Source organism: Schistocerca nitens, chromosome 1 (genome assembly GCF_023898315.1).
Source record: "Schistocerca nitens isolate TAMUIC-IGC-003100 chromosome 1, iqSchNite1.1, whole genome shotgun sequence".
Classification (NCBI taxonomy): domain Eukaryota; kingdom Metazoa; phylum Arthropoda; class Insecta; order Orthoptera; family Acrididae; genus Schistocerca; species Schistocerca nitens.
This window is the reverse complement of record NC_064614.1, coordinates 39,466,659-39,479,288: the sequence shown is the minus strand read 5'-3', so window position 1 is coordinate 39,479,288 and position 12,630 is coordinate 39,466,659. Positions and strand designations below refer to the sequence as shown.

The 12,630-nt window shown below is 38.2% G+C and overlaps 1 protein-coding gene across 2 annotated transcripts in view; it reads right to left on the bottom strand.

Annotated features, from left to right (window-relative positions):
• LOC126240936 (rh5-interacting protein-like) overlaps positions 1-12,630 on the bottom strand; it is a 155,098-nt gene that overhangs the window by 73,829 nt on the left and 68,639 nt on the right. For both annotated transcript variants that reach the window (XM_049947965.1, XM_049947964.1), the window contains exon 3: positions 5,765-5,890. In XM_049947965.1, the coding sequence (XP_049803922.1) occupies positions 5,765-5,890 (126 nt within the window). The remainder of the gene's footprint in view (positions 1-5,764; positions 5,891-12,630) is intronic.

Here is a 12,630-nt window from a genome sequence, read left to right as displayed (position 1 = left end):
TAATTAGGTCTTCAGTGTACCAGTGTTCACTTATGACTAACATATCAGGTTTATCAAGACATGTAATAATATCCAGATCATTGTTCTTGTGTTTAAGACTACTCAAATTCTAGTGTATGACATGAAGTCTGAGTTTCTCCTTCCGGACTAAACAGGATGATTTAGGGCTACCAAACTATCCAGCAGGCTTTACAAGTATCCCAGGCTTGCCTGGAGTGGCTGTTTGTGTGGCAGATTCTGATTTGGTGGGTTGTGCCATTCCATGGCAATGCACTTATTTACACCAATTTCTGGAGGATTTCTTCTAATTTCCTCTCCAATTGTTGCCTCTTTTATTCATGTGCCTACCATGTGCAGGTCTCTTTCTAGATTACTGGCATTTACCGGGGACACATTGTGAGATTTATTACATATTGTTTTAAGCCTATTGTTTGTCTTGTACACTTCAAAATTCACTATAGACTGTTCCATTAGATTGTGTCTCTGTGGAATATTAATGATAATTACTTTAGTGTTAATCAGCTTACTGAGTGCCACTTTCATATGCCTGATAGCGTCATTTGCTTGATTTTTGCTACATCATCTGTTCAAAAATGGTTCAAATGGCTCTAAACACTAAGGGACTTAACATATGAGGTCACCAGTCCCCCAGACTTAGAACTACTTTAAGCTAATGACATCACACACATCCATGCCTGAGGCAGGATTCGAACCTGCGACCGTAGCAGCAGCGCGGTTCCGGACTGAAGAGCCTAGATCCGCTCGGCCACAGCGGCCGGCGCTACTTCATTTGTACCTCCCATGATTACTACACAATCATTTGATGAAAAAGACTCACTATTTTGGACACAAGGCTTCACCACAGCAGGAAGAAGTGCTCCAGGTTGAATGTGAGCCACAGCTGTAAAGTCGTCCTGGATACTTGTGATGTTTTGCGCTATTCCGTGACTGTGACTGTCTCCATATATTAGAATCCATCCCTTCTTGTGTTTCTAATTCACCTTACTTCTACTATTGTTCTCTTGGGCCAGTTTCTTTCATACACTTTCACAGATTTCACTGTTGTTATCTTGGACAGTTTGTTTGTGTTCACTTAGGTTAGCACACGAGGTTAGGGTTTCTTTTTTGAACTTATTATTGGCAGTTATTTTGCAGTTTGGAATGTTGCCCATTGTTTGCAGAGATTTAAATGCTAAATCTTCCACTATTTCATCAAGAATCTGATACCTGTTTTTAATACTAAGGGCCGGAGAGCTTCCTTTCGTTTCTGATTTAGACCTACAGTTGTTCAGCAGGAACTGATGAACAATTTCGCTCACCTTTTTATTTAGTAGAGAAACCTCAGCCTTTAGACAACGAATTTCACTCGTTAAGTCTTCAACTAATGCTGAAAATTCACAATTACAGTCACAATTTTTCGCGTTTTTTATTTTACCTGTGTTTTTGAGGCAGCATTGAATACAGTTCCAGCTTGTCATGAATTCGTTGCTTTCTTTCACTGATGGATCAATTTTAGCACATCAAAAATGGAACAAATGTTTACATTCCATACACCTGATGCCCGTTTTCAACACATTTTTGCATTTTCTACACTTTTCATCATCTAAATTATGGTTTTTACATGGACTGAGAAACATTGCACTTCTACTTGCTGCCATTGCTCATTACTAATGCTAACAAAGTACCTCACATATCTAAATACATGCACCTTGATTTCATCGTTAGTTATAAAGATAGCGTACATTGCAAAATGGACACTGATGGAAGTAACTTTGTGCACCACATCTTTCCTGAAGCAAATGTATCTGTTGGGTTTCCTGTTGCAGTAACTCCAGCAGGGATGACAAAACAATGTAGGCCGAATTTTAGTTGTGGATTTCACTGTTCATCCTAAATTCATTGTATTTATTAAATACTAGTAACATTAGGACTTAAATGTATTGGCACTTGCGTCTAATAATTCCAAGAACCCAGACGAACCTACTGGGAGATGTTTGGTTATCAACAGTACATAATATTCTCACTATATGCTTCTGTAGAATAAATACAGTACTTACAAGTTAGCTGCATTGCCCCAGAAAATTATGCCAAAGGATACAGTACTGAGTGAAAATATATGAAGTTAGCTAGCAGTTCCACCTCAGGTTAGTGCTGCAAGACAAATTTTGAAGTGCAGAGCTGGCAAAACTGAGCTTTTTCTTTAACTTATCTACACTTGTATCACCTCATTTTGTTATCTATTTGAATGACTACAAATTTCATAAATGGAGTTTCATCCAGTGTGTGCCTCTCCATTTCATTCATTGAGTCAAGTTCTTTAGATCCCATCAGTAGGGAGAAACTTTACAGACATAAGGCAAATTAAGGTATATGATCACAGGTTTCTTCATCTTGACTGCTTAATGGTGTGCTTTCAGGTGTTCTGCCAAGTTGTTGTTTCACAATATTTTGATGACTGACACAGCTGTCTTCTTCAGGTGCTGCAGGTTTGGCTTTTATGTGTACTTGCTGCCTGGACTCCAACCAGACTGTGAAGTACTGTTTGATTTGATTTGATTTATTATTGGTCCTGTAGATCATACAATTTGTACAGCAAAGCACATCATGATATAGGACAAGTCAATTTGAAAAATTATGTTAAGATGGTATATGACGAGAGATGACAGCAGTGGCACATAATTCACATAGCAGAATACATATAGGATATATAGACAAAATATAAAAAAGGTGGTGTGTGATGAGAGATGACGGTGGTGCATACTGCACATAGCAGAATACATATAAGAGATACAGACAGAATATGAGTAACAAACAATAATTACATTATCTTACTAAGTAGAAATATCTACAAGTGAATATACAGCTTATTACAAGTAATTAAAATATTATGGTACAAAGTTCACATAGCAGAATACATATATGAGATACAGACAGAATATAGATAAGGTACAATAATTAAATTATCTTACAAAGTAGAGACATCTACAACTGAATAAACAGCTTATTGCAAGTAATTAAAATTTTGTTTCAAGAAATTCATGTACGGAATAGAAACAGTGATTTAATAGCAATTCCTTTAATTTAATTCTCATTATTTTTGGGTTTTTGCTTGTTTTTGTGTCTGTTGGGAGGTGGTTGTATATTTTAATGCCCATACATTTAACCCCATTCGCATATAATTTTGTGTTGTGGTCTATAATTTGTAACGGTGTTTTGTTTCTGGTGTCGTGTGTGGCGATCTGCATTTTTATCGAGGGCGTCCAAGTGCTGTACTGTAAAACAAACTAGTTCCAATATATAGAAGCATGGCAGTGGCAGGATTTTTAGCTATTGAAATAGTGGTTTACAGTGTTCAGTTCTTTTTTTACATTTCATTATTGTTAGTCTCAAGATGCTATTTATAGCCAAGTTTGATGCATGATGTCCACTGCACCCTTTGATGCTCTTTTGTTTTTCTAACTAACACTGATATTCCATGTAACACACATTCTCTCAACACTTTACAGCTCTAGTGGATGTGATAGCTGGCAAGAACATAGTAAGTTGAGTGTCAGATCCCAAGCCTTGTTTAGTTGGAACCCCTATCCCTGTTTATTAAGTTTTCTGACATCTTTATTTTGGTAGATTTCTTAATTGAATCATATATTTTTAAGGAAAACCAGTCAATAATTTGGTGATTTTTTTTCTACTCACTTCACTAGATAGCACTACCAGTAGTGTATTTTTTCAGACTTTCCTGATTAGTTGACATCTTGAAGTGTTGGATATTCTGCCAGATATCAGCATCATTCTTGCATGATGCTGATATCCAGCAGAATACCTGACACCTCAAGATATCATTATCAGTAGGATTTACAAGAAAAAAATATACTGCAATTTTTTGTTGTTGTTGTTGTTTTTGTGGGAAGAGACCAAACTGCGAGGTCATCGGTCTCATTGGATAAGGGAAGGACGGGGAAGGAATTCAGCCGTGCCCTTTCAAAGGAACCATCCCGGTATTTACCTGGAGAGATTTAGGGAAATCACGGAAAACCTAAATCAGGATGGCCAGACGCGGGGTTGAACCGTCATCCTCCCGAATGCAAGTCTAGTGTGCTAACCACTGCGCCACCTCACTCGGTGCAATATTCTTCTTTTTTTTTTATTGTTGCACATTGTTGTTTCAATTATTCACACAGTCAAACATGCAGGAAAACTATAGAGTAGTCAGGTGTTTTTCTTTCAAGAAACTGACTTAAAACTCAGCGTTACACAGATTTTTAACTGGAACTTTTTTATGAGTGCTTAGAAGTGACCATTCATCCCCAAAATGTTAAAAATGCTCCACACTCCTACGTTTCCCCCCACCCTCCACCCCCCACCCAACCCGTCACGCTCCCTCACAAGCTATCATATGTAACTTGTAATACAATGAGTGCTAAAAAGAGTATACCACAGGAATAGACCAGAGTTAATCCATTCTCAGATAACAGCATACTTCAAAAAGACAATGATACGCTCAGTAGATTTCTGTCGTATCTAACCGATTCTGGGATACTCAATGTTACTTTCCAGTGAGAGGACACAGTTTTTTACCCTGTGATAGGATTTTGTCAGTATGAAAAGGAAACTAAGAGACCAGACAGATTGTTTACAGTGCACAACATCTGAGAGATGACTCATACAGTTTCAAAATGTACATTTCTCATTAGGGAGGTTGCTGCTAATGAAATACTAGACTTCAAATCATGGTGTGGCCCTATTTCAACAAGAAGACAAGAATTTCTGAACTCAAAGTATTGGAAGGCATAGGAAGGTGACATTCTCTATCAGTAATATTTTACATTCTACTAGTGGTAACACAAGAAAGGTTTTATTACAACTTCTGTATGATCAGTGAACTAATTAGTAAAATTTTTCTCTGGACCTTGACTGCACCAGAAAAACTAGTTCATTTATCAGAAAAGAGTCTTGTTAAGTCTAGTATACTCAAAGACTTGGGAAAACTCCAGTGTTTACCTTCTTGATGAATACATACCTTTCTATGAAGAAATTTTGAAGTTGCCTGCACAGAACAGTAGCCAAGATGACAAGTGAATGGACTGTCAAACACTTATTACTGTTGTAGAATGATGCATTAATATTGTGAAATGTAGAACCATACATGTTACATTATATGCAATCAACGTAATGTTAATGCGAATAAAAAGGAATGTGCAATTTCAGTTCTCTTGTTTGACAATCACATAACGTAAAAATGCCAATAAAGATGCCAATATAAAGTTATCATACAAATTAAACAGTTTTCTCAATTCCTCACCAATATGTGTTGGTTGACTTAAGCCCCTTTAAAAAATATGATTCAATCATGGTATCTGGTTGGAATCCATGTAGCGATTACACATAAAAGCAAAACTCACAACACCTGGAGAAGATGACTAGATCAGTCATCGAAATATTATACATAAAATGGAAACAACAACTTGGCAGAACACCCAGGAGCACACCAATAAGTCAAGGTAATACATTAACAGAGGGAAGCCATTCCCTCAGAAACTTATTTAGTAGGGCCCACACTGTATTAACTGTAAACTAACAGTGCAGGAAATTAGAAGGAAAGCTGCTGCTTCTTCATTTTTATTAAATATCTGTTTTTCATTTTCTATTAACATTTTAGCATAGTTTGATTGTATTGCTATTTTTCAAAGAAGTAGCTTCTGTTTCTGGTATTTTGTGAGCAGAGGATGAAACAACACAATTATTTTAAAATTAAAAAAAGTAGTACCTGGTAGACACGCCTGCCTCGAAGAACTAGGCACGTAATCTTGCCTACACATGCAGAAATTATCCTGGCAAGATGAAAATGACAGTGTATTGCAGTCACTGTCTGTTAAGCACACAGAGTCGATAGCTGAAAATCACAATACACATAATAACAATACCAGACAACCCAGTAGCATACACTATATAAAAATACATTCCTTATGATAACTACGACTTTTAATCTAGAACATTATTATTGCTTTCATTATAATGATAATAATAATAATAATAATAATTATTATTATTTGGCATGCAGTGCGATAGCTGTAATATCAAAACTACACACAGAGAACATAACTAATTTATTCATGTTTATCTATACAGCATTTTACTCTCAAACTGATTATTGTAAATAGATCCATATTTTGTCTGCAATGGTACCATATTGCAATATACAACTGTGATTTTACAGAATTTAACTCAACCGAATTTTGGTTTCACTTTCTCCAAGACAGTTTTATGTTTTATATTTTTAATTCATGAAACCATTATGATCATTCTCCAAACTCATCATTTCAAAACACTATAGGCCTATTTTGGTATGATCCACTTTCTTCATTGTCCATGATTCACATCTACACAAGACAATTGGAAATACACTCCTGGAAATTGAAATAAGAACACCGTGAATTCATTGTCCCAGGAAGGGGAAACTTTATTGACACATTCCTGGGGTCAGATACATCACATGATCACACTGACAGAACCACAGGCACATAGACACAGGCAACAGAGCATGCACAATGTCGGCACTAGTACAGTGTATATCCACCTTTCGCAGCAATGCAGGCTGCTATTCTCCCATGGAGACGATCGTAGAGATGCTGGATGTAGTCCTGTGGAACGGCTTGCCATGCCATTTCCACCTGGCGCCTCAGTTGGACCAGCGTTCGTGCTGGACGTGCAGACCGCGTGAGACGACGCTTCATCCAGTCCCAAACATGCTCAATGGGGGACAGATCCGGAGATCTTGCTGGCCAGGGTAGTTGACTTACACCTTCTAGAGCACGTTGGGTGGCACGGGATACATGCGGACGTGCATTGTCCTGTTGGAACAGCAAGTTCCCTTGCCGGTCTAGGAATGGTAGAACGATGGGTTCGATGACGGTTCGGATGTACCGTGCACTATTCAGTGTCCCCTCGACGATCACCAGTGGTGTACGGCCAGTGTAGGAGATCGCTCCCCACACCATGATGCCGGGTGTTGTCCCTGTGTGCCTCGGTCGTATGCAGTCCTGATTGTGGCGCTCACCTGCACGGCGCCAAACACGCATACGACCATCATTGGCACCAAGGCAGAAGCGACTCTCATCGCTGAAGACGACACGTCTCCATTCGTCCCTCCATTCACGCCTGTCGCGACACCACTGGAGGCGGGCTGCACGATGTTGGGGCGTGAGCGGAAGACGGCCTAACGGTGTGCGGGACCGTAGCCCAGCTTCATGGAGACGGTTGCGAATGGTCCTCGCCGATACCCCAGGAGCAACAGTGTCCCTAATTTGCTGGGAAGTGGCGGTGCGGTCCCCTACGGCACTGCGTAGCATCCTACGGTGTTGGCGTGCATCCGTGCGTCGCTGCGGTCCGGTCCCAGGTCGACGGGCACGTGCACCTTCCGCCGACCACTGGCGACAACATCGATGTACTGTGGAGACCTCACGCCCCACGTGTTGAGCAATTCGGCGGTACGTCCACCCGGCCTCCCGCATGCCCACTATACGCCCTCGCTCAAAGTCCGTCAACTGCACATACGGTTCACGTCCACGCTGTCGCGGCATGCTACCAGTGTTAAAGACTGCGATGGAGCTCCGTATGCCACGGCAAACTGGCTGACACTGACGGCGGCGGTGCACAAATGCTGCGCAGCTAGCGCCATTCGACGGCCAACACCGCGGTTCCTGGTGTGTCCGCTGTGCCGTGCGTGTGATCATTGCTTGTACAGCCCTCTCGCAGTGTCCGGAGCAAGTATGGTGGGTCTGACACACCGGTGTCAATGTGTTCTTTTTTCCATTTCCAGGAGTGTATTAAAATATTAGCTGTTTTTATTTTGGTTCTTAGTGAAAGTTTTTTTCCTGTTATAGTTTGCTTCATTTTGTTGCAGTAGATTTTCCAAGTTTTAATACTTCATGTTATTCCCTTAATGAATGATATGCTTTTTGATATTAAGAATCATAAAAATATGTAATTATTGGCCTCACCAAAAATTTATCTTCCTTCACATTTCTGACTTATCTGTAATGCAATGATATTGTCTTTTGTTTCTCTTTTGCTATAATTACCATAGGAGACATTTATATTATATTTCTGTACAACAAAGGAAAGTTACAATCTGGACCATCCTCTTCCAATGTGTAGCAAATTGGAGATTCTGTAATGATTTGGACAGTTATTTCATAATTCTCATTTGTCTCACAAGATTCACCCATTACTGATTGTGTTTCATAAAATTCACACTGATGGCAATCTTTTAAGAATGAAGTAAGTTAACACATTAACAAGGAGACACACTGTAGGCTACTTCTGTAGTATGGTATTCTAGCATAATATTATGACTCTTGCTAATCTACCCTCACTACTTATTTGAAATTAAGGGAAAAAACAGCTGCTTTGAAGTAAGCCAATTCTTCTCATTCTTCTCACATTTTATCTAACACTTCAAACAAAGCATTTACTTAACTTTACACAAGTTTTCTTTCTGATGGGACCACAATGTATATTAGATCAACTAATGACATACCACAAATCTTTTTCCAAGTTTTTGCTCCATCTGACACTTCATTAACTCGTTATATTTATGTATGCATCTATATATTATATTAATATAATAGAGGGAAACATTCCACGTGGGAAAAATATATCTAAAAACAAAGATGATGTGACTTACCAAACGAAAGCGCTGGCAGGTCGATAGACACACAAACAAACACAAACATACACACAAAATTCTAGCTTTCGCAACCAACGGTTGCTTCGTCAGGAAAGAGGGAAGGAGAGGGAAAGACGAAAGGATGTGGGTTTTAAGGGAGAGGGTAAGGAGTCATTCCAATCCCGGGAGCGGAAGAATTACCTTAGGGGGAAAAAAGGACAGGTATACACTCGCACACACACACATATCCATCCACACATATACAGACACAAGCAGACATATTATATTATGTTGAAACATAAATTAACCACCCGTTAACATACACACAAGCCATATACTCTTGTAGCATTAGATATATTTATTTAAATTTTATTTGTGTGGAGCTATAATTACATTTATAAAATATGTTATATACTGCAAATGTTGCATCTTATATCTATTTTATACATTTATTACGCTACAGTTCATATGCTACTGGCTCATGTTGCAATCAGTGCATTAAAATTTGTTGAATGAATATGAACATTATTCTGCCAAAAAATGTTTTAATAACAATATGGCATACATTGTAGACAGTTATAGACAATATATTAACAGACAAATTAATTGGAGGAAAAGTAAGGGACACTAAAGTCGTACCATGTGAGCACTTGGATAGTGATCACAGATAACTAGTAGCTGATCTAAATTATAAGATGAAAAGTTTGAATGCTGCACAAAGAATGCCAAAAATTAAGGAGTAGAAGTTGAAAGATGAAGAAAATAAGAAAAGTTTCCAAAATCTAGTAGCACAAAAATTGCCAAAAACTGAAAGGAGTAGTGTAGAAGAAGAGTGGAACCTATTTAAAACATCAATAGTTAGCAGTGCTGTGCAGATACGCTGCAAAACAAAGGGTAAAGTGAAAGAAAAAGAAACCAATTGGTGAAATGATAGAGTAAAAGACACAATTAAAAAACATAATATGGCAAAGAAAAACATGGAGTTTGAAAAAAGAAATCGGAACCAAGGGCTGGTGCCAAAAGATGAACACAAGGTGACAACACTGGAGATGGAATACCAACAAGAGAAACTCCAAGCAAAGAGAACTGTGAAAGAAGAAAAGGAGAAGAGTTGGGAAATATTCATCCAGAAACTAGAGCAGGATAGCAAAGAGAACCAAAAACTGCTATATGGGTTATTGAAAAGTAAAAGAACTGATAGAGAAGAGATAAAAGCGATTGAAACAGAGGAATGGGATATTATAAAAGACATAGAAGGTATCAGAGAAGAGATGAAGAATTATTTTGAAATCTTACTGAATGGGGAAGGTGCACAAGAAAGTGACATTGAAGTCATCGAATTAGAGGAGGAGCAGGATCCAGTCTCTTGGTTAGAAACTGAGAATTCTCTGAAACAGATGAAAAGTGGGAAGGCAGCTGGAGTAGATGAGCTGCCAGTGGATATGATTAAAGCTGCAGGAATCCATCGAATACAATGGTTACACCAGGTGCTGGGGGTGATATGGAAAGATAACAAAGTGCTGGATGAATGGAAAAAAGGAATTATAATACCATTGTTCGAGAAAGGCAGTAGAAAGAAATGCAACAAGGAATCACACTGTTACCACACTGCCTTAAGATAATGGAAAAGGTCATAGAAAAAAGATTGTTGAAAATTCTAGAACACCAATTAGAGTAATAACGGCATGGGTTCAGAAGTAATAGGGAAAAATAGATCTCATTTTCTCCCTCCGTCAGTTAATGTAGAAGTATTGGGAAAAAGGGAAGGACCTGATAGTTGTATTTGTGGATTTGGAAAAAGCATATGACAGTGTACCAAGGGATAAAATAAGGGAATGCTTGAGAAAACATAATGTTCCTGATTCATTAATTAAAAAAGTCCAGATGCTGTACGATGGTTGTGAGAGCAGTGTACAAGTAGGAGGTGGAAGATCAAAATGGTTTAAGACAAAGAGAGGTGTTTAGCAAGGTAGTTCAATCTCCCCTTTAGTCTTTATTACGCTTATGGACACAATACTGAAAGAAATCAAGGAAGAAGAAAATGAAGAACTCAATGCTTTTGTTTTTGCTGATGACATCGCCATCTGGGGAGAGACGGAAATGGAGGTTCAGAGGAGACTAGATTACTGGAACACAAAACTTAAAATATTCAAGTTAACTGTGAGTAGGAACAAGACAGTGCCAATGAAAATGAGCAGGACATCCACACCTTGTAGGATCATACTGGAGGGTGAGAAGGCTGAATGTGTGAAAAGCTTCAATTGTATGGGTAGCATCATATCATACAATGGAAGTTCGAAACTAGAAGTCTTAAACAGAATAACAAAAGGATGTAGCATCTTCCACCAAGTATGAAATCTAATCTGGGACAAAGAAGTCCCTCTAAGAGCCAAACAGACCATGTATAAAACTTATCCCCTGCCAATCATGATGTATAGTCTCAAGGCCTGTGTCATAAATAAGAGAGAAGAGAGTCAAATACAAGCCTGTGGAATGAATTTCCTTAGGTCAGCTCTATAAAAAACTAGGAGAGACGGAGTCAGGAATAATTATGTAAGGAGAGACCTGCACGTGACATTGACTACAGAGGAGAGGGTGAGTGTTTTAAGATTGAAGTGGTTAGGTCATGTGAAGCGAATGCACCCGACTCCAACTCCACACCAGTATTTGGAGATGGAGGTACCAGGAAGAAGACCAATTGGGCAGGCTAGAAAGAGATGGGCAGACCAGGTTAAGGAAGATCTCAAGAGGAGAGTAGTAACATGGGATGTAGTGGAGAGGGAAAAGCTATACTTGGACAGAAACCAAGAAGACATATCGTTCACCAAGTTCCTACCCAGTTCACTGGAAGGAAACCTGATGATGATGATACATTGTAGAACAAACAACTGCTAATGCAGGTGTAAGGAATATACTGTTATCATGAAATATCACAAAACGCTGTACCATCATTGCAGGATTGCTTGAAAATGGTAAAAGCTACTGAAATGAGCTCGTCATGATGTTTTAATATAATGAGTTAATAAAGTGTCAGCTGCAACAAAAAGTGGGAAGAATGTATCTCTTATGTCATTTACAAAGAACACTAGGCCTATCAGCTGTCTGTATAATAGCAAAGTTAAAATTTGTCTGAAACAAACATCAAAGAAATTTACATCCTTGATTTAAAATATTCTGGTAAATTATAGGAAAGGCTAAGCTATTATTTTATTTTATTTTTTAATATCTGTGGATTTTCAATTTCTTGGCGTTTGTCTGCAGGCAATGTGTTAATAGGCTTTTGCACCAGAGTGGAAAACTCCATTCTAAATTTGCGATACAAATGGATTTTTTAAAATGAAAATTATATTTATTTGCAATATTGTGGCGGTCTTCATTGCACAATTTATCTTAAATCCACACTTGTTATTAACTGCAAATGCTATTAGGGATAATATGTATTGGCACATAAGTGTAATAATTTTTAGTTTCTTGAAAAAAGCTTCTGCTTTGATTGGTAATATCTGAGGAGCCAATTTAGATCACCACGTTTATTCAGTTGTGCAGATACTATTCCCATTGGATGACTGCACTTTTCAAGATGACTGTGCCCTCTCTCACACAGCTTGAAATTTATTTCATTTAATTTTATCAATGTTTGCTGTACATACGATGCAGACATCATTATATTGCATTAGTACCATATTTGATGATTAGAAAAACATTATGTTGGTACATGCAGATACATAGTGACTGATAATTTTATGTGTAATCTACAATATCTTAGAATGTCACTGATAATTTTGTAAGTTTTTTCATTTTATGATTCAAAGATACTGAGAATATTATTTGCTCATTCTCTAGCACAAATGTAATTGCTAATCACTGCATGAATTGCAAAACAAAAATGGTTTAAATAATCTTCTGATGCTGAGACCCATGACCCATGAACCCACTCATTGCAGCTAACTAGGTAAGATTCCATG